The sequence below is a fragment of the Euprymna scolopes genome, chromosome 26 (assembly GCF_053919585.1).
Source record: "Euprymna scolopes isolate OS-2025 chromosome 26, ASM5391958v1, whole genome shotgun sequence".
NCBI lineage: Eukaryota > Metazoa > Mollusca > Cephalopoda > Sepiida > Sepiolidae > Euprymna > Euprymna scolopes.
The window spans coordinates 107,101,856-107,126,791 of record NC_136507.1 but is presented as its reverse complement, the minus strand read 5'-3'; the positions used below and the strand labels follow the sequence as shown (position 1 = coordinate 107,126,791).

General features: G+C 32.0%; 1 protein-coding gene across 1 annotated transcript in view; it reads right to left on the bottom strand.

Moving 5' to 3' along the window:
* Window positions 1-3,756: 3,756 nt before the first annotated feature.
* Window positions 3,757-24,936, bottom strand: part of LOC145247854 (neutrophil cytosol factor 2-like) — a 48,586-nt gene continuing 27,406 nt past the window's right edge. Inside the window, exons 2-5 of the mRNA XM_080109476.1 lie at window positions 14,484-14,566; window positions 11,271-11,379; window positions 7,071-7,208; window positions 3,757-3,924 (exon numbers count right to left, since the gene is read on the bottom strand). Of these exons, the coding sequence (XP_079965602.1) occupies window positions 3,757-3,924; window positions 7,071-7,208; window positions 11,271-11,379; window positions 14,484-14,566 (498 nt within the window). The remainder of the gene's footprint in view (window positions 3,925-7,070; window positions 7,209-11,270; window positions 11,380-14,483; window positions 14,567-24,936) is intronic.

The window sequence follows — 24,936 nt, the reverse complement described above, 5'->3', positions numbered from 1 at the left end:
TTGCGTATGCGTACATAAACATAAACCCATAACAGCGTAAACAAATAAACACAAATCGCTGGACCGGTTTCGTTCGAACAAACGAACGTCCTTAGAAAAGAGAATATTTTAAATTTATTGAAAAAAAAATTCAAGATATGGAAAACAAACGCAAAACATGATTACAAATAATAGGTATAATCATCGACCTGTTTCATACATACGATATATATTATACTAAATAATCAACGCGACAATAAAACGCATTGTTTTACTGTGTACGTTTTCAGCGTCCCAATTTTCTTTTTTCGTGTTTAGATTATCCAAATGAACAATTGTTAATACTTATTTTTTACATCGTTCATTTCCGTATTACGTTTAAGTTATTTCAACGCAATTTTCTTACAAATAAATCTACTTTAACCTTTGACAACCATAAGAGCATTTTACAACGGCGATTTACCCACCACCTTTTTTTTTTTTAATTTATTCTTCATTTTTGAATACACATTTCTTAAAAAAACATTCACATTCATACAATTTTCTTCTACACTACCAACATAAATAAATAACCCCGAAAATGTTTTTTTAAATTGCGTTACAAATAAATAATCAACGCGACAATAAAACATATTGTTTTACTGTGTATGTTTTCAGCGTCCCAATTGTTTTTTTTTTTCGCGTTTAAATTAAAAGATATATCAAAATTTGAATTTAACTTTAAGTAATATGGTACCTGTTCAGTGCACATCTACATATAAGTATGGCAAACCACTTATAATTCAATGGCTGTAAGTTTTTTTTTTTCAAAAATAAACAATTATGAACATAACGACTCATACAAATCTATAATCTTTTTCATTTTAATATACTTTCATAAAAATGTTTCTATTATGTCACAAAAAAATTTCTTTACGTCACAAGTGTCATGCTCATACATGAATTCCATAGCTAATATAACATACTGACCCAACGGGTCACGGGTAGTCTAGTATATATATATATATATATATATATATATATATATATAATGGGTGAAAGATTAATAATTGTGAAATTATTAATCACATTTTCATGGAGGAAATATAACAAAATCAAATTTTACAAATAAAACTATCAAGAAATAAAGTAAAATATTTCTGGATATCGTCTGCAGATCAGCATAAATGGGTGGGGGGTAAGATTGGGAGTAGGCCTCCTTACAAAAAAAAGACAATATGGAACCACTCCTTCACAAACGTTCACCAACTATATTTACTTCAATAGCCTACTTACAATTTGGTGTCTTTCCCAATCTTAACCTCCACCCCCTCTTCCATTTATGCTGATGAGGAGACGATATCCAGAAATATTTTACTTTATTTCTTTATGGTTTTATTTGTAAATATCAAATGAATAAAGGGAAATCGTTTCCGAAACGATCGTACATATTAATTTGATTTTTTTATGTTCCCTCCTATGAAAACTTGATTAATAATTTCACAAGTATTAACATTTCACCCTTTCTATTAATATAACTCTGTATAATTACACCTATTGAGTTTATCATAAATCTGCAATATTCCGAGCACAGCACCTTTAAATATATTTAACCGAGGCTTTGCTCTTTTAGAATCTGGTCAAATTACTTTCTATAATATATATATATATATATATATATATATATATGAATGAATGAATGAACGAACGACGTACTAATGTATTAATAATAGGATATTTAACTTGATAGGTATTGAGCGAACGAAAAGTAGCCATGATTATCCATGATTAAGAAAACAGGCAGCGAAAAAGATGACCAGTTTGTAGATTAAATATAAACTTTTCAATAATGACCAGCATTACAAATGTGTCATTTTAACTGACTAACCGATTGACCACAAGGCTTTCAAAGTTTTCCTTTTTCGTATCTAATTATAGGGCCAGGCTGGAAAGAATTCCCATTAGCAAAAGGGGACACCTTCCCCCACGCTAAAAAAAAAAATTAAAGGAAAGAAGATTGGGCACCACCTGACTCTCAAAGAATTTGATCATATAGGAGTTTGGTGTGGGTGGAACAATCGCAAATGATTTGTGAAGAAAAAAAAAGGAATAAAAATGCACTATCTAGAGTAGCATTTCAATTACAATGACTCGAGGAATACAATAGTAGTACGACTACAGCCAGGCCGTTCCCCGTATACATTACAAACCAGTTAAGCAACTTGTAGCTATATTGTTTAATTACAGCAATAAACCCTTTTACATCTGAATGCTGTCCATTGGTGTTCTTTTATAAAAGATAAGAGGAAGTGTTTGAAAAAACAAACAAGGATGAATCTATTCTGATTGTTATAATGGAGCACTGCCTGAACGATTATTATTATGATTGTTGTTGATGTTTGTAGAATATAATGCTTGGTGGTAGTCTCATCAGTAGAAGATGAAATCCTTAATAGTTTCCACACTCACCAGAGTTTATCATTAAATGACGATAAAATCAAGACTGTTGGGTATTCAAGACTAACACTCGGTGGACAAGTCAAGCATAGACCAAAGTTTGTATCAAACATGGCTGAATAGCTAAAAAGGATTGTTAATTTTATTAATAATGATTTCATTAATGACAGAAATATTACTAATATATGCAAGTGCATATGTATGTATGGGTGTATATATTTCTATGCATACGGGTGTATATATATATATAAATATATTTCTCTGTATATGTGTGAATGTATATATATATATATATGTATATATATATATATATATTTCTATGCATATGTGTGTATGTATATATATGTATATATTTCTATGCATATGTGTGTGTATATATATATTTCTATGCATATGTGTGTATATATATATATATTTCTATGCATATGTGTGTATATATATATATATTTCTATGCATATGTGTGTATATATATATATATTTCTATGCATATGTGTGTATATATATATATATATATTTCTATGCATATGTGTGTATATATATATATATATTTCTATGCATATGTGTGTATATATATATATATATATATTTCTATGCATATGTGTGTATATATATATATATATATTTCTATGCATATGTGTGTATATATATATATTTCTATGCATATGTGTGTGTATATATATATTTCTATGCATATGTGTGTATATATATTTCTATGCATATGTGTGTATATATATTTCTATGCATATGTGTGTATGTATATATATGTATATATTTCTATGCATATGTGTGTGTATATATATATTTCTATGCATATGTGTGTATATATATATATTTCTATGCATATGTGTGTATATATATATATTTCTATGCATATGTGTGTATATATATATATTTCTATGCATATGTGTGTATATATATATATTTCTATGCATATGTGTGTGTATATATATATTTCTATGCATATGTGTGTATATATATATATTTCTATGCATATGTGTGTGTATATATATATATTTCTATGCATATGTGTGTGTATATATATATTTCTATGCATATGTGTGTGTATATATATATTTCTATGCATATGTGTGTGTATATATATATTTCTATGCATATGTGTATATATATATTTCTATGCATATGTGTGTGTATATATATATTTCTATGCATATGTGTGTATATATATATTTCTATGCATATGTGTGTATATATATTTCTATGCATATGTGTGTGTATATATATATATTTCTATGCATATGTGTGTGTATATATATATTTCTATGCATATGTGTGTATGTATATATATATATATATTTCTATGCATATGTGTATATATATTTCTATGCATATGTGTGTGTGTATGTGTCACTGTGTATATGTGTATACATGCATTGTGTTCTTACCTCAGATTCTCCCAAATAATTGACTGTCGCAAGATTTTCGACCATTAATTTCGATGGATGAAAAAGTTCATCGTTAAATTTGACTGGAATGAAAGTTGATTTTTTCTGGAAAAAGAACAAAAAAGAAACAATTTTTATTTTTAAATAAATAAAAAATTTGAGGATGATTTTTCCCAAATTAAACTGCTGCATCCCTTGTCAGCCATGACTAAATGCAAAGTAGACATCATTAAATTTTAAAGGAGAGAGAATTACGAAACTTGGCAAAAACACAATTGCGACATTCAATTACGATATCATATGTAGTGGATGAGGAGATGTTCTCTTGTATTATACTTAAATCATTCGTTGACATCTATGCAGATGACACGACCATCTATGGCAACACATCAAAGACCGGAAATGACAAAGCTCTCTCTGATTCTCTCTCCTCTGATCTTGAGCGCATGGTACAGTGGGGGAAGAGGTGGCTGGTTACTTTTAATGCATCCAAAACCAAGCTCCGAACTTTACATCATCAACACTCTGATCCTCATCTAGCATCAATTGAAATGGATGGCTCTCGTCTTGTGGAGGCTTCATGCTTTGACAAGCTCCTGGGTTTTACCTTTACTCCTGATCTGAAATGGAACACGTATATCAAGTTTGTTGCCCGGGCCACTTGAAAAATGGTGGGATCCTTCTACTTCTCCAGAAGATATCTCACTACTGATGCAATTCTCTTTCTGTATAAAAGCCGAGTACGTCCAAAGATGGAGTACTGCTGCCACATCTGGGCAGGTGCTTATAAAAATAGCCTATCCTGCCTTGACAGAGTACAAAATAGACTTCATGGATTTATGGGGGATGCCCTTTTCTCTTCTCTGCAACCATCTCCTACAGAAGAGACATTGCGAGCCTGTGTTTGTTTTATCGTTACTTCCATGGCAAGTGCTCGTCCGAGCTCCAATCTCTGGTCCCCCCTTGCCAATCTTTTACGATAAACACCTGTCTAGCTAAAACCACTGTCAGTAATTTCCCCCACTCTTTATCTGTGCCTAAATCAAAACGTAGATTCCATGAACAAAGTTTATTTCTTAGAAGTGCACGCCTGTGGAATTCTCTTCCGTCTGCCTGTTTCCCACCTGACTACAACTTGGATGTCTTCAAGTCCAACCTAAACAAATTCCTGATGAATCGCCCCCCTTAAGTAAGACACTATCAAATCTCCAATACTAACTATTACTACGATATTGTCCCATTGATTATTGTACACAAAATTGATGTATTCTACTCTGCTCTCCTGTTTAGAAAAATAAAATGTATTTATTTCCGTTCGCTGAATTCGGTTTCAACGTCACAAACGAGTCAGACCTTAGGCAATGAGGGACCGAGGTGGTGGGTGGAGGTGACGGTGTGTCGTGGTCGGTGTCTCTCTCTGACTGACTCAAGCGAGCTGAGTTGTTTGTTATTGTAACTCGTCTCCGAAATCTCAGCTTGTGTCAAAGATTTTGATCTCTGAACCCATCACCATACATCCATCGTTTCGGTGACAGCTTTGCTTGTCGATTTCCTGTGCAATGCACTCGTCACACAATAACCCTTACACCCGAGTGGCTTCCGGGCCTTGATAAGAGGTAATCCCCCATGTTAAAAAAAAAAAAAAGTGTGAACACACAGAGACTATGCACACACAAAAATAAGGTCGGAGGGATGCCTAGATAGGGCATCCTACTTGATGGGTAGGGGTAATTGGTATAAAGATGTTTGAGATCGGATGCCTTGATTCATGCCTAGGATTTAGGAGCTCAAATGAAAAGCAACACTTGAAACACAAAATTTTTTTATCATCAGAGAAGCAGATCATTGAAGATAGCAGTCAAAACGAGTCCAATATCACTAGTTAATATTTATCCTTGTTGAAATTTTAAACCTCAAATACTGCCTATTTTACACACATCCTGCTAGTAGTGTTTGACTTCATTTGTCATTGCTGGTCTGTGCAAATCATAATGAATGACCGACGACTGATGATATCTATGCAAACAATCCTCAGACCATTTCTGAACTGAAAAGAGTCACCCAAAGCACAATTCCAAGAGAGAAGTGTCTCAGAGTTATCAGCAATTTTGTGCATTGTATTCATGTACAATTGTTTATTTTGGATGATTGACCGAAGTTGCATAGAACACCATATGAAAAGTAGATGGCGATCTCTAACTAAACACAAAAATTAATTAGAAAAAAAAACAAAAATTAAAAAGAATAAAAATACTACAAATAGCTTAACACTAAAAATTAAAAGAATGACTAAATATTGAAAATATGTTTTAAATAAATAAATATTAAACAGTAAATACTAAAAATTAATTATAAACAAGTGAAATACTAAAAAAAAATTAATAGAAAAAAATACTAAAATATGTAACTACATATAAATTTAAATTCTTAAGTAAATCAACACTAGAAATGTAAAAATTACTATAAACTAGTGATGGGACGATTCCAATATTTTTTCTGATACAATTACCAGTCCGATTCTTTATATCTCTAAATACTTAATTCGGGTTATTATTTATTCCAGATTAGCATAAAAAAACACATGCAGATATTTTCTTAAATGTAAAAATACACTTCTCATGGATGACCTATAGGTTTTAGTTTCACTGGTTGTTTAAAATCAATAAATATTTATTATTTTAACATTAGTACCAACATTGGAAGATTTTGCTTTAAAAAAAAAGACAATTAAAAAATCGTTTTTTGGCATCGAAAAAGAGACACAAATTTTTCCGATTCCCCCAAAAGTTCTGATTCTGATTAATCGCCCTAACACTACTATGATTACTAGAAATAAAAAATAAAGCAATCACTAAATACTAAAAATTACAGTTCAACAAATTAACAAATTTGAAACCCTGCATTGAGATTAACACAATTGAAACCACTGTCCAAAATTTTCCCCACTCTTTATCTGTACCTAAATCAAAACGTAGATTCCATGAACAAAGCTTCTTTCTTAGAACTGCACGCCTGTGGAACTCTGTTCCGTCTGCCTGCTTCCCACCTGACTACAACCTGGATGTCTTCAAGTCCAACATAAACAAATTCCTGATGAACCGCCCCCTTAAGTAGACATTTTTATTAAATACCCACACTAACGTACATGCAATAACCCTTATCCCTGAGTGGCTTCCGGGCCTTGATAAGTGGTGATCACCTTGTAAAAAAAAGAAGAAGAAAAAAAAACAAAAAAAAAAAACAAGATTTACCGCAATACAATCAAGTGCTGTGTCGAGCAGTAACTTAAAATGTCCGTCTTGTTGAGCCTGAACTGCATTTAATAAGAGTTTTTGTGACTGTTCCCAGTTTTTGACTCTTGCTTCCACCGACGCTTGATTATAAAGAACCTGCAAACAAAAAAAAAAAATAAATAAATAAAAATAGGGACCAAACAATGAAATAATTATTCAAATGTTAAAAAGAAAGAAATTATGCTTTCTTGGTTGAAATTAAACCTTTTGAAAAGTCCAAAATATAATGAAATGTAAGAATTTTAGATGTGAGTTACAATTATTTTTGGATTAAGTTTCTTTAAAGTTATTTGTAATTTTTCAATAAAAATATTTCAATTCTTTGGACTACTCTTCGCATCTTAAGTGTTATTTTCAGAATGTGGCGATCGATGTAACCTCAGATCTTCTTTGGGTGTATCTTTTCGAACTCAAAAATCTGTCAAACTTGGAAATCTTTCTATTAAATTCTGAAATTTAAGCAGAATTTCGAACAGAACCCTTTATTTAGTCCACCGGGGGGTGGGGGAGGGAGCATGATTTCATCCCATCAGCCATGACTGGGTAGAAGTCTTAAATAATTCTCAATTGTATTTCGAGAATTGAACTGTCAACCCCTAGAAGTGTGCAACTTTTACAACTGAATTTTGTTAAGCATTTCACCATAATATCACAGATCCTCATGGACCCCGAGTTCGACAAAAAAAATCTCAAATTTAATAAAATACAATTGAAGAAGGTCGGAGGTTACATCGACAAAAACATTGTGAAAATAATACACAAGGAGAACAGAGATCTGAAGAATCCAAATAACGTGAATAATCAATCCCCATCTCAAAAATTCAGAAACATAAAATACTAGCTGGTAGCCTGGCGTTGCCTTGTCATACAATATGCTTAAACATGATATTTTAATTTATGGACTTGAACAGGGGATCATTCGATCTGTAGTCAAATGCTCTACCACTAAGTTACATCTTTAGATTATAATAAAGCTGTTTATGTTTTGTTTTTTTAAGAAGAAATGATTTCCTGAGATTTTATTATCTCCCTTAGCCTGTGTAATATAAAATACTACTCCGTAAAAATTATTCTTTTTTATCTATAAGAGAGATAATTTATTTTTGAGATCGGATGTTTTCGATTTTTTTATAATTATCGGATGAATTTTTATACAAAACATATCTAAGAACACTGCCAGACATATAAATTAGCTTTGGGTAAAATTTGCAAAAGATAAACTAAGCTGTTTCAGAATCTATGGGGAAGGAACTCATACACATACACAAAGTGATCAAATGTAAAAGAAGTTAGTGTAGTAAGATTAAACGGTAATGTGTAAACACAACGATCTAGAAAAATAGCAAATCCATTAGTGATATGTAAATACAGCAACCTAGAAAGAAAATGGCTTCTGAGTTCTTAGAATGTGTCCCACAAGTTTTGTAAATGATATTTATGACAATGATTTCATGCAGACTGAAGAGATAACAAGGTTCCAACTTATGAAGCTGACTGACAATTTCGAAATGATTCAATGGATTAACTGCAATCACTTGTGCCCCCACGACGTGTGCATCCTCGACAAACCCGACAGGCTGCTAAATCCCACCCCCACACTGTAGAGATCCCTAGATGTAAAAGATCTTTTTACTCCAATAGTTTCTTCCCCAGAACCGCTAGACTCTGGAATTCCATTCCAGGTCCCTGCTTCCCCAACAGTACTGACGTGCAGAAGTTCAAGTGTAACGTGAACCGACACCTTGCTGCCCAAATCCCTACATAGTACCCCAGTAGTTGTTGCCCCTGATAGTAGCCCCCTACACCAAAGTGGCAATTTGCCTTGTTTGGGGTGAAAATGTAATAAAAAAAAAAAAATTAAAAAAAAAAAAAAAATTCTTGGAAGTGTTAAATTGTAATTTACCATGCACAACTGAATCATTATTTATAGTCAATCGATGGTTAAAGATGGATTTTGTTGTTCAATATTATGGTGAAAGTAATGCGAAATGTGACTTACACAAGCGACAACACTTTTGTCCATCGTTGGGTGATGGAATCAAGAAAGGAAAGGGAAAAGAAACTTTCGTCTATAGACGGTTTAGTAATATACACATGGCATTAATTTGCATATGAGAGCAATGACAACTGTAAAAAAAGAATGGAGGGGGAAAGCACAGGACAGTCTTTCTTTTTATTTGATACCTGAGAGACAGTTAGGACGGTTGGTGAAGATTACAGTTGAAGTCGAGAGTTGGCAAGAGTTTGGACAAATATTTATTATTATTATTATTATTATTAAAATCTTAGTTTCATTCAAATGCAAAAAAAAACTCTTTTCTAAATCTGCATCATCGGGAATAATGATTTATTTCAGCTTTTACATAAAACTCAAACTCAGCAGCCATTTTATTTCTAGACTGCTGTGTCGACACATTGTAGACAAACTATAAATAAATGAAATGTTTTTGTTTCCATGGCTTTTAAGCGGCCTATTTTCCAACGCACGTATCTATTGCTAATATCATACATGATGAATTTTAGCAACCACACCTTCCTCCCCGTACATCAAAAATAAATTAAACTTTCTAATCACAAGTCGTTAATTTTTTTTTTCTCCTTTTTTTCTCAAACAAGCCACTTGAAACATAAGGGGCGACTATTTGGGACCACCATGTCTAACAAGGGAATGTGAGGAATTGGGTCCAGAGATGTCTGTTCACATTACATTTAGACTTCTGCAGTTTAGTACAGTCATAGAAACAAGAAACAGGGAGGGACTTCCAAAGTCTTGCAGTCTAAGAAAAGAAGCTATTAGAGTAAAAGACTTTCCGGCATCTCAGGACCTCAACAGTGAAGAGGTGGGATTTTGTTGCTTGTCAGGTTAGTAAGAAGTATATACATCAAAGGGACACAAGTGCTAAGAGTTCATCAGAGCACATTCAGCTGGAGAATTTGTAAAATAGACACAGGGATGTGACAATGGAACAGTGGCATCTATTTAAGTGGAGACTACTTTTGGACCCTGTCTAAAAGAGAGAGATTAGTAGTAGCCGCACTAGCCCAGATGTGGCAACAATATGCCATACATGAACGAATTATGGCTTTTTTTCTCTCGCGTTTACCCCAAACAAGGCACATCTCCACTTGAACGTGAGGGGCTACTATTTGGAACCAGGCTGAGGAAAGATTAACAAGATGTTGGTTTACGTTACATTTAAACTGCTGCATATCAATACAGTCAGGAAAGCAGGTAGCAGGAAGGGAATTCCAAAGTCTAGCCATTCGAGCAAAGAAACTGTTATAGTAGAAAGCTTTCAGGCATTTGCGGACCTCAGTGAAGTGGTGTGATTTTGTTGCTAAGCAGTTTGTCAGGAATATGTATGTCAAGGGGGCACAAGTGCAACAAGTTCATCAGAGCACATTCCATTAAAATATTTGTAAAACAAGCACAGAGATGCAACACTGTGATGATGAGACGGGGGTTGGAGCTTAGTTAACAAAGTGGGACCTATTAGATTAAAGATTCTTTTTTAGACCTTATCCAAGAGGAAGAGACTAATGGTAGATGCACCAGCCGAGATGTGGCAACAATATTCCATGTGTGGGCGAATGGTGGCCTTGTAGAGGTACAGGATACTCTTGGGTGTGAGTAGTCTTCTAGCACGATAGAGGGAATCCAACTTCTTTGCAGCAGCCTTTGCAATGTCCTCTATGTATTTGTTCCAGTTCATATTGCCCATGAATATTAAGCCGAGCAGTTTGAAAAAAGAATTTTCAGGTAGAGTGTTATTTGTCATGGACATCGGTAGTTGGAGAGGCATCTTGTAATTGTTAAAGAAGAGCAGCTCATTAAATGTTATTTTTACTAACATTAAATGTTACCATCCATTTACAGCCCCATTCCACTATAGTCTGGAGGTTTATTTTCTAAGGATTCTGCCATTGTTTTAGATTAGGCTTTGTAAAGATATAGTATGCTCTCCATTGCAAGTAATTTCCTAGCATGGTAGAAGGAGCCTACTTTCTTCACAGCAGCTTTGGCAATGTCCTCGATGTATTTGTTCCAATTCATGTTCTGCGTGAATGTTAGGTCGACCAATTTGAAATAGAATATCAAATAATAACATGAAAGGGTTGTGTAATAAGAACATCTGTAAGGTTTCTTAACGAATTTACCTGTGTTAAGTAGACTGTCAATTTCAGTCCAAGAAGTTGATAGTTGATGTATTTGCATGAATGGATATGATGGGCTGCAAATCTATAGGACTGTGCTGCAGCTTCAAACCTACAAAAAAAAAAAAAAAAAAAAAGAAAAAAAAAGGGAATGGAAAAAGGAAAACAGTTTAAACACAGAAGAGTTTTACAATGCGAGATAACTATGAGTTAATGCTTTAAAATTTGGTACAAACCTGATTGTGTGCAGTTTTAGTGTCCGGTGGCAGACAAAAGCAATAAAGAAAAGAAAAAAAAATGGCTGCTGCTTCTATTTATATGCTGGCGACCTCATAAAGTAACGAGATTTCTTATCAAATGAGATGCTGCTGGTTTTAATAAAAAGCATAATTTTCAGAGTTTGTCAGGATTTTGGAGTAGCAGGTTTGGAATGACGAATTTTTGAGTAACACATTTTGACAGTAGTCGGTCGAATTTAAATCCAAAAATTGTTAGTTGAAAGTGCAGAATAGTTGACCATTCATTTAGAAAAGTGCAGAATAGTTAACAACTTATTAATCCACAAACTCAATATAAAAATATAAAAAATGATCTTGCAACCACATCATGTGAAATACTTTACGACTGTTACATAAAGTAAGTTTGAATAGAAAGGTTTGAACAACAACTAGGGGTAGGGAAGACCACAGTAAAATGGAAGTCAGTAAAATCATGTGACTTCTGGTGACAGAAAATTCTTTTTCTGGCAACACTTAAGGCAGAGAAGATGTGAAGATCGTTGCTCTCCATTTCAGTCGAATTACGGAAATGCGCAACATAACCCAATAAGTTCGTTTGATCTCTCATTCTTTTGCTCATAAAATGAGTAAAATGAAAAACGGTCTTTGTGTAAAATACTTGACATGTTGATCAAACTTGGATTTAAAACTAAAGAACATTGTAACACCGTATAACTAATTATATACGATGAATTAAGGCACGACATGCCAAATCACAATTGTTCCTGCTTATTTTTTTCTGCAAAAAGTCTGTCAAAAGTACAAAAAATTTTCAGACTTAAGAAAAAATTGAACAAAATAAAATAACGAGTCAAATATAAAAAATATTTCCTTTTTTTAATTTTAAATGTTTTTTTTATATTCTAAGTGTTTTTTTGTTTTTTTGTTTTTTAATAGTAAATATTTACCAAAAAATGATAATGAAAAGTAAATATGTGAACAATTTAATTTCCCAAATCTCGGCAAGCTTAAAATGTGCCAACATTATGCAAACAAGCCGTAGCAAAATAGTAACCTAATTTATAAATTTACTCTTAAATCGTTTTTATTAACGAATTGTTGCTTTCCCCTTAATGAATTATTTGTTTCCCAGCTCGGCATGTCTCCAGGTATCTTGTTCCAAGCATATATACACACACACACACACACACACACACACACACACACACACACACAGATACCTAAATGAAATAGTTAAATAAACACATAACTTTAGTCTTCTCTTATCTTTTTTTTTAAAGTAAATTTTCCATTTTCAAATACGTTAGTAATAGTGATACCTTTTTAAAGTACTGTCTTTCGTACAGAAAGAGTTTTGTTGACTTTTCTTGTTGAAAGAATTTTTTAGATATTGATTTTAAAAAACGTTTTTTAATTAATACAATCGCAAAAGGCAGTTTTTAAGTATTCATAAAAATTAACATAAGCAACAAATTGTTATTTTATTTTATAATTTGTTTTTATTTTGCAAATTATATTGAATGAATATATTTATGTCTAGTAGTAGGGAGTTGAGAAGCGCGATGTCTGTTCACATTACATTTAAATTGTTGCATTTCAGTACAGCTAGGGAAACAGGAAACAATGAATTCGAAAGTCTAGTAGTCTGAGGGGGAAAAAACTAGCAGAGGAGAAGGTTTTCCGGCATCTAGGACCTCAACAGTGAAAGGGTGGAATTTTGCTGCTTGTTAGGTTAATTGAAATATTTATGTTGAGCGGGCACAAATTCTATGAGTTTGCAGCGATGGGACAGGGGTTGAAGATTAGTTGATAGTGCAAGACCTATTAGATTGGATACTATTTTTTTAATTTTGTCTGAGAGAGAGAGCTAGAGAGAGAGAGAGAGAGAGAAAGAAACTAATGGTAGATACACCCGATATAGCAAGAATACTCCATGCATGAGCGAATGATGGATTTGTAGAGATACAGGATACTATCAGGTGTGAGTAATTTTCTAGCTTCGTAGAGAGAGCCTATCCTCTTTGCAGCAGTCTTGGCAATGTCTTCAATGTATTTGTTCCAATTCAGGTTGCCAGTGAATATTAATCTGAGGAATTTGAACGATGATATTTCAGATAGAGTTTTCCCTGCATTTTAATTTTGTGTTGAAATTATGTTTAAATAGAAATCAGAAATAAAAGTGCAAGTCTCTTCCGTTCATTTAACAGCTTTGTTATTTTAAACAGGAACGGCTACCTTCAAAGGAGGCCATAAAAAAAAAAAAAAAAAAAAAAGAGTCCAATGAAAAGAAGGGAAATATAACTGTAACGTTGCTGTTATGCTTGAACCGTGTCTGTTACAGTTCAAACCTCTCTTGGACCCCCACACCGTCTGACACCGTCGCAAAGGAACAACCAAACAAAAATAAGTCCAACTCAGCTTTTCTTTCTGTTTCAGCAAAAGGCATTTATTACCATTATTTTCTAAACAATGCTTCTGGCTTTGCTAACTGTTCATTTTGTCTGTCATGAGATTAACAAACCCCTGTCCTCTCGACACCAGCTTAAAAGTCTTTTGCTGCTACACGTCCATCTCACTTGGCCACAAGGCAGTCGTAGCCAGCTATTTCTCGTCCTCTGACTTTGCACATCAAAGTTTTTCGATATGCACTTTGCTTCTCTTGACCACGTGGCGTCCTTTTCTTCTTTTTCTTGTCACGCAAGCTTGTGCACACTTCATAATTTGCATATGTACTTTGTTTTGGCTACTGCTGCTAATATCCTTGCCAACCAGCTATCTTACAGCTCCTGCTGATACTTTCTCACATGCTCATGCGCGCTCTGTTACATAAACTTCTGATAAATTTACAGTGTTTTATTTTTCCAACAAAAAATCGTAAGGAATTATAAGATACCAAAAGCAATGTTGAAATATAATTTTAACCGACGTAGTAACGTGAAAGAAATCACCAACGCATTAAAAAGTGTTGAATACTTACATGTCGAAATGGTCGTATATGGAACCCATCTGGACGTAAGCGGCCACCAAGTGTTTGTCTTTCATGATGGCTGTTTTGTAGTGCTGAAAAAGAAAACAAAAAATAGATTTGAACAACAACAAAAAGAAAAATACAGAATTTATGTTGTATCATTAAAGTTACTTTCTTTTTTTTTTTTTTTACATAAAGGTCACCACTTATCAAGGCACAGAAGCCATTCGCGGATGAAGGTTATTGTGTGTACAGTAATCAATGGGATAGTATAGGCGTCCAGAACGCACTTTATCATACAAAGGTATTCCAAAAGTAAAGCTTCTTATTTTTTAATTTAAAAGTTAACGAGCTATGAAGACGGTAGCGATACCATTAAAACGAGTGACCTTTTTGTGCTCTAGAATCTATTTTTCTACATGGTCAACATCATCTCAATGCACTTTTGCCAGAGATCTGATTCTTCTGATGCACGTCCATGATAGAGGTTTATTTCTTAGGGTCTCACACTGTCAATATCTGCAATAGAGAGATGAAATTCTAAGTTCATGAATGCATAAGTTCAGTCATCATAACAATGCAATTTGCAATTCACTCCAATCCATTCGGGAGATAAAAAATAGGAGACATTACTTTTGCAATACCCCTGGTATATTCATATTTTTTTATATTAAAATCATTCTTGTGATTTTTTTTCATCAGGAGCAGAGTAGTGTTGACGTCCTCCTACATACAGCGCCTGGTATTCTCAAATGGACATCCATCTGGTATTGGCTTGGCTAAACCTTGCTTAACTTGCTATGTTCCATGAATTTTGTGTTCAGTCGATGCCGATCTTCTGCAGCAGATTAACCAGCATCACATGGCAATGTCAGGATCGAGAAATTAACCCATTTCAACCATTTGGAGTCTTTACCAAACGAATTTAAAAAACATTTGCTGACTTTTACACCCCTGGAATCAGGCCAAAATTAGAGGTGGCAATGTGATACCATGTGTTACCCCACTGGATAATGATCACCAGACCCAACATTGAGTGCTATGGATTTTCTCCCGCCACCTCCCACACACTGACGACTGCTGAAGGTGTGCACACTAGCTCACAAACATAAAAAGTAAAATAAAACAAAGCACACAAAAAAAAAACCCTCCAACACATTTTATAAACATTAGTTGCATTCTGAGTGTGAGTGAGGCCATGTTTGTCAATCGGTAGATTAATTCATGTAACGGAGCGCTTATGAGCACAGTGGAAAATTTTCTTTTTCAGTTCTTGCAAGGTGGTGTTGATGTCCTCCTACATACAGCACCTAGTATTTTCATATGGGCACCCATCGGGTACTAGCCAGTTTAAACCTTGCTTAACTTTGGTGATCTAACGAGATCCAGTGTATGATAATTATTAACAGAGACCTTCGATGGTAGTAATCTCCTTCGTTACAAGTTCGACTGCGTTCTGATGAAGCAGCTCAGAGTCGTTCGAATATAGTTATTATTCCTTTCCCAACTAAGGTAGTGCACAAGAAGCATTTACTTTGATGATGAAAAGGACCCAGAATTGATGAACACCCATATTCAAGCTTCAATACATGAATATTATTAATTAGATGAGTTCTTGTGAAGCACCTATTCACAAACCTGACCATTCACCCTTTCCTATTATATATTGTTCAGCTTTATTTGTGAAAATGGGTGGGACGATAAAATTGTTGTACTAGAAAAGATGACATGATTCCATTTCCGTTTGATGAAAACCATTTTTTTTGTTGTTGTTGTTGCAGACCATTTACTAGTTGGCTAATTGTGTGCAAATCCCAAGAACAATAGGAGCCTTTTATCACGTGTGAAAACAACACAATGTTCAACGAACGAGATCGGAGATGCACAACTGTACAACTCATGCTCTCTACCGATCTAAGTTATGACAACAAGAACATTGCTAGCAACCTCAAAATGCATCGCTGGATTGCCACGAATAATGTGCTCAGGGTGATGAAAACAAAGTTTCCAGCAACGGTTATGGTCTTTGGTGTGGTTTCATGTGAGGGCCACATCATGCCACCTCACATCTTGAAGTCAGCTTGAAAGTCAACACCAAAGTGTACATGGGTGTGCTGAAGAGTCTGGTGATATCATGGTGCAATCAGGTGGCCGCTGGCAGCCCCTGGGTGTTGCAGCAGGAGCTAGCGCTAGCCCACAAATCCAAAGAGACCCAGGCTTTGCTTCAGAAGGAGTGCTACAACTTTGTACCCTTCTCTCACTGCCCCACCCTTCCCCGACCTGAACCTGCTAGACCACTTTGTTTGGTCATATGTTGAGAACATCACCAACATGACCTTCCACAACACCAAAGCCGACCTGATTGCCACCATGTGCCGAGCTCCTGCCAGCGCTTGTGAAAAAGGTATGCTCCCAGTCCAGACCTGTATCGAGGCAGTGATTGAGGCTGAAGGCGGCTACATTGAATAGATGTTAGCTCTACTACTACATAATCACGTTACCTGAATTAATTTTTTCAATAAAAGTTTTAAAATAAAGTGTAGTGTTGTTTTTTTTTAGGGTGACAATTCTATCGTTCCACCCTGTATATACATTTTGAACCATTTCAGTAATCATCTTCAGGAGTTTTGAGATGGGGATTGATTGTTCATATTATTTAGATTTATTGGACTACTGTTCTCATCTTGAGTGTTATTTTCACAACATTCCGGTCGATTTAACTTCAGACCTTCTTCAGGTGTATCTTGTCGAACTCGGGAATGTTTATGTCGAACTCGTTAAGAACCCATGACACAGTGGTTAAAGTATTTGGAAAAATCAATTGTAAAAGTGATAATCACCTGAAGGTTGAAGGTTCAATTCTCAGTGTCGGCGACTGAAAAATATAATTGTGAATTACTTAGGACCTCTATCCAATCATGGCTGATGGAACAAGAGCATTCTACCCCATGAAGTAAATAAAGAGTTCTGTTCAAAGTTCCGTTTAAATTGCAGAGTTAAACAGAAACATTCCCGAGTTCAACAAGATACACCTGAAGAAGGTTGGAGGTAACATCGACTGAAACGTTGGGAAAATCACACTCAAGATGAGAACAGTATTCTGATGAATCCAAATAATCTGAATACAATCATCTTCAGAATTTTCACAACGTTTTCATGTGTGAAAATTTAACTTCTTAACTGCCTTCTATGTAACGCAGAGGCGACTGAGATTATAACGGCGCCTAAAAAATTAAACATCCTCAATTCAAAGCAAGAGATAATTTGCAGTTGCAGGCACAAGAGAAAGTTCAGGTACGTAAATGCACTTAACCTCACTGAAAATGCACCACCAGACAGGAACTAGCTTATTGAGCTCCCTCGCCATCCATAAAATGCAACAATATCCATCACTAACCGTTTCCCCTAGTATTGGACTATTGGACAACACCCCAAACCAACTTTTTTTTAACCAACCATAAGCACTTGTGATCTGAAAAAAAAAAAAAAAAAAAAATCGCCATAAAAAACTTCAACTCTTTAATATAAAATATTAGCGCACTCTCTGAACATACAACCATTACATAATTTTAAATAAATTTCCAACCTAGAATCGCCTGCATCTTGGCAAAGCCTAATTAACAATATATCTGCTTTAAACATAAGCCCACAAACAACTTTGCCTAACAAACCCTATCCCCGTAAATATGTACACTAAACACCACCTGTTTAATTGCAACCAAACCACCAACTAGAGCACGATGCAACGAGAATATAACCTAAACAATATAAAACCGAGGCGCAATTGAAAATATAGCTTAGAAACCACTTCCCAGGGCTAAAAACTTAAAACCTAAATTTAGAAAAATCTAACTACCAACCCTAGACCCCACTGGCGAGCCCCCCCCCCTAGGAAATTATTTAAAAATCAGCGCTTTTGGTCTTCACTATCAGATTTACACAAAGCCCTCCACCCAGTAGTATTTACATTAAAACTTTTAAATGTACCGAAAAAGAAAAGCTCCCCCAATTCAACCCAACCCAGTCACCCGTACAGACATATCCCCATCCCTATCCTACCCCCTCCGACTACCAGCTAAGCGCGTTCCCAACCGCTTACACGTATATTTTCCAATTTCATTCTAGATGCTACTTCCTAATGATAATATAACTTAGATTTGAACACAGTTAAACCAGTCCAGTTTCGGGTAATTTCCATCACAAGAGTCTCCGAGGAAAAAATACAGTTTTTTTGCCATCCAAATTAGGAGGAATAATAAGATCTCACCAGACCAACACATCTACGAAAGACAACCCTAACAAAATATTTGGAGAAATATGAAGCTTTACAGGACAGCTATAAACTATGCTTCTTGTATCTCTTGGAGATTAGAACTACTACATTAAGTAGTTATGCCAATTCGATGGACCTATCCCTCATGTTCATAAACGAGAAAGTATGTACTCAATTTTCTAGGCCAAACATTTGATGGCCTTTATAATCGAACTTCAAGAAATTTAAAATTTTAAGGTGGACACTTGCAACGTTCCCAGTGAAGCAATACTTACATTTAATTAAAATCCAAGATTCACCAAACTCTTACGCTTTCCCGGCTTATTCTAAATCTATATTCTTTTTTTTTATCTGTGTCTTTAACCTGTGTCTGTATACATGGATATGCATATATATATATATATATATATATATATATATATATATATATATATATATATATATATATATATATATATTCTTATTTTTCTGTATTTAATTGCGGGACGACTTACCCCGCACTCCTCACCCCCATCTTTATTATTATTATCATTATTATTATTATTACTGCATTGTTTTTTAATGCTATTACAATTGTTATTATTATTGTTTTTATCATTATTATTATAATCATCATTATAATTGCGGTTATTATTATTATACCCATTATGATCCCCGTCACTGCTACCATAACTGCTACCTTTATCTCCATTTTCACTGTTATTAACATTAATTTTGAATATATTATTATCTTAATAATTACCCTAATATCGTTTGCTTTATTTTACCACTCTCATATCTTAAACGAACTCATATATGCATACATATATATATATATATATATATATGCATATATGTATATATATGTATATGTATGCATATGTATATATATGCATATGTATATATGTACATATATATATATGCATATATGTATATACATGCATATGTATATATGTACATATATATATATATGTATATACATGCATATATGTATATACATGCATATATGTATATACATGCATATATGTATATACATGCATATGTATATATGTATATATATGTATATATATATGTATATAAATGCATATGTATATATATGTATATATATGCATATAAATGTATATAAATGCATATGTATATATATATGTATAATGCATATGTATATATATGTATATATATGCATATGTATATATGTATATATATGCATATGTATATATGTATATATATGCATATATGTATATATATGCATATATGTATATATATGTATATATATGCATATGTATATATGTATATATATGCATATATGTATATATATGTATATATATATCCATATATGTATATATATGTATATATATATCCATATATGTATATATATGTATATATATATCCATATATGTATATATATGTATATATATATGCATATATGTATATATATGTATATATATGTATATATATATGCATATATGTATATATATGTATATATATGCATATATGTATATATATATGCATATATGTATATATATATGCATATATGTATATATATATGTATATATATGCATATATGTATATATATATGCATATATGTATATATATATGCATATATGTATATATATATGCATATATGTATATATATATGTATATATACATGCATATATGTATATATATGTATATATACATGCATATATGTATATACACTTGTGCCCGATATTATTCATACCCCTCGGATCTTTGAGATTTCTATAAGAATATTGCTCAAACCAGAAGGTAGACAATAGCAAAGGGATTTCAAACAATAAATCAAGCATAAGCATGTAATTTAAACTCAACAAATAAATAAATTATGCAAGTTTGAAACATTATACAAAGAAAAACAAGAATGGCACTAGTTCAAAATTATTCATACCTCTCTTACTAATAGTCAATAGTATGCCCTTTATTCTTAATAACTGCCTGTAACCGTTTTGGATATTTATCAACAAGGTTTTTACAAGCATCAACACTGATTTTTGACCATTCTTCAATGCAGTAGTTCTCCAATCTCTCAAATTTCTAGGTTTCCGCTTTTTAATCTCAGTTTTCAATATGTGCCAGAGGTTTTCGATAGGGTTCAGGTCGGGACTCTAGCTAGGCCATTCCAAAACATTAATTTGATTATCCTCAAACCATTTCTTGACTATTTTGGCAGTATGTTTTGGATCATTATCCTGTTGAAGGACCCAGTTTGGTCCTAAATGGAGCTTCTCCGCATCCTGTCTAATGTTTTTCTGGAGTATCTCCAAATATTGCTCCTTCTTCATGGTTCCATCTATCTTGACCAAACTACCTGGACCACTAGTCGAAAAGGAGCCCCAAAACATTAGGCTACCACCACCAGGTTTCACGTGGGTATGGTGTTCTTTGGGTTGTAAGCTTCGCCTTTTTTCCTCCAAACGTAAGATGCATCCATATGGCCAAACAATTACATTTTTGTTTCGTCAGTCCACAAAATACTTGAGAAAACGGACTCTTGAGAATTCACATGGGTCCTAGCAAACTTTAGACGTGCTGCAAGGTGTTTTCCGGTGTGCAATGGAGTCCTTCTTGGTCTTCTTCCTTTCAGACCATTTTCATGCAGAGTCCTTTGCAATGTTTGCCTTGATATTTTTATGCCAGAAGACTCCAGATTTTCTAAAATGTCCTTAGTAGTGGTGGTTGGATTTGCATTAACACTTCTTACAATATTCCTGGTGGCTCTAGCAGACAGTTTCCTTTTCCTTCCTCTACCAATCAAGTTGTTTGTTGTGTGGTGGCTCTGGAATTTTTTGATGATGCTCTGTACTGTTGCTGTAGGGACCTCAAATTTCTTGGAAATTGACTTGTAACCGAAACCATCCTTATGTGACTTCACAATTTTAGTCCTAAGATTATTACTAAGCTCTTTTTTCTTCCCCATTCTAATAATTTTTATTCTTTTATTGGTTTTCAGTTGATATCATTTTAATTTCTGAAAAATGCAAAAAACGAAATGAAATTAATCAAAGGTTGTATAAAAGCATTCAAAATAAGAATCAAACAGGAAACAAACAGTCAGAAACTCGATTAATACTGAAAAAATAAGGGGGTATGATTATTTTTGAACATTGCAGATTTTATAAATAGCTGTATATTTCTTTTATTACAAGTATCCCGAGATTTTAAAATGACGAAAATGATCAGAAGAGGTTTATTAAGAATATGTATCAATATGGACGTAAACAACATATTCTTACAAAGTTACACCTAATAAACTCAATTTTCAAGGGGGGGTATGAATAATATCGGGCACAAGTGTATATGTATATATGTATATATATATATATGCATATATGTATATACATATATATATGCATATATGTACATAGATATGCATATATGCATATATACGTATATGCATACATATATACATATATGCATACATATATACATATATGCATATATATATATACATATATGCATAACTATATACATATATGCATATATATATACATATATGCATATATATATACATATATGCATATATATATACATATATGCATATATATATACATATATGCATATATATACTTACATATATGCATATATACATATATGCATATATATACACATATATGCATATATATACACACATGCTTATATATACACATATATGCACATATATACACATATGCATATATACACATATGCATATATATACACATATGCATATATATACACATATGCATATATATACACATATGCATATATATACACATATGCATATATTTCTACGTATATGCATATATGTATATGAAAGTACATACATGTATGTATACACATGTATGTATATACACACATTTATGTATATATATACATGCATATGCATATATATATGCATATACATACATATATGTATGCATATATATATATGCATATACATATCCATATATATGCATATATATATGCATATACATATATGCATATACATATGCATATATATACATGCATATATATATATACATATATGCATATATATATACATATACGCATATATATACATATACATATATGCATATATATATATACGCATATGCATATATATATATATACATATGCATATATATATATATACATATGCATATATATATATATACATATGCATATATATATATATACATATGCATATATATATATATATACATATGCATATATATATATATACATATGCATATATATATACATATACATATGCATATATATAGACATACGCATATGCATATATATATGCATATGCATATATATATACATATGCATATATATATATATACATATGCATATATATATATATACATATGCATATATATATACATATACATATGCATATATATAGACATACGCATATGCATATATATATATGCATATGCATATATATACATATGCATATATATACATATGCATATATATACATATGCATATATATATACATATGCATATATATATACATATGCATATATATATATATACATATGCATATATATATATACATATGCATATATATATATACATATGCATATATATATATACATATGCATATATATATACATATGCATATATATATATACATATGCATATATATATACATATGCATATATATATATACATATGCATATATATATATATACATATGCATATATATATATATACATATGCATATATATATATACATATGCATATATATATACATATGCATATACACATACATATATATATACATATACATATGCATATATATATACATATGCATATATATATATACATATGCATATATATATACATATGCATATATATATACATAAACATATACATATACACATACATATATATATACATATACATATGCATATACATATATATATACATATACATATATATATACATATACATATATACATATACATATACATATATATATACATATACATATATACATACACATATATACATACACATATATACATACACATATATACATATACATATATGTATGCATATATATATATATATATATACACATATGCACATATATACACATATATGTATGCATATATATACATATATGTATGCATATATATACATATATATATACATATATGTATGAGTATATATATATATGTATGCATATATATACATATATATATACATATATGTATGAGTATATATATATGTATGCATATATACACATATATGTATGTACATATATACATATATATGTATGCATATAAATGCATATATAGACATATATGTATATATCTACGCATATATATACATACATGTATACATATACAAATACATATATGTATACATATACACATGTATAAATATATGTATACATATACACATGTATACATATACACATATGTATACATATACACATATGTATACATATACGTATACATATATGCATACACATACATATATGCATACATATATGCATATATATATATACATAAATGTATACATATATGCATATATATATACATATATACATACATGCTACATATATACATATATACATACATGCATACATATATACATACATGCATACATATATACATATATGTATACATATATATATGCATATATACATACATATATGCATATATATATACATATATGTATACATATATATATGCATATATATACATATATGTATACATATATGCATTTATATACATATATGTATACATATATGCATTTATATACATATATGTATACATATATGCATTTATATACATATATGTATATATATGCATAGATGTATACATATATGTATATATATATGCATAGATGTATACATATATGTATATATATATGCATAGATATACACATATGTATATATATGCATATATACTCGGGTTTTTTTATATTCAAAAGTAATGGACTAATGAATTCAACGAGGTTGTTAGATAGTGCTCAATAAAAAGAGCTGATAATACTTGTTTATTGTTATATAAACATGCTCACATCCCGCTGCTACAAATAGCCACTTGTTTCAATCAAACAACAGATATCATCAGGCAGCGACTTGACTATTAAAAAGTTCAATGAATAATGTTTATTCATTGAACTTTTGAATAGTCAAGTCGCTGCCTGATGATATCTGTTGTTTGATTGAAACAAGTGGCTATTTGTAGCAGCGGGATGTGAGCATGTTTA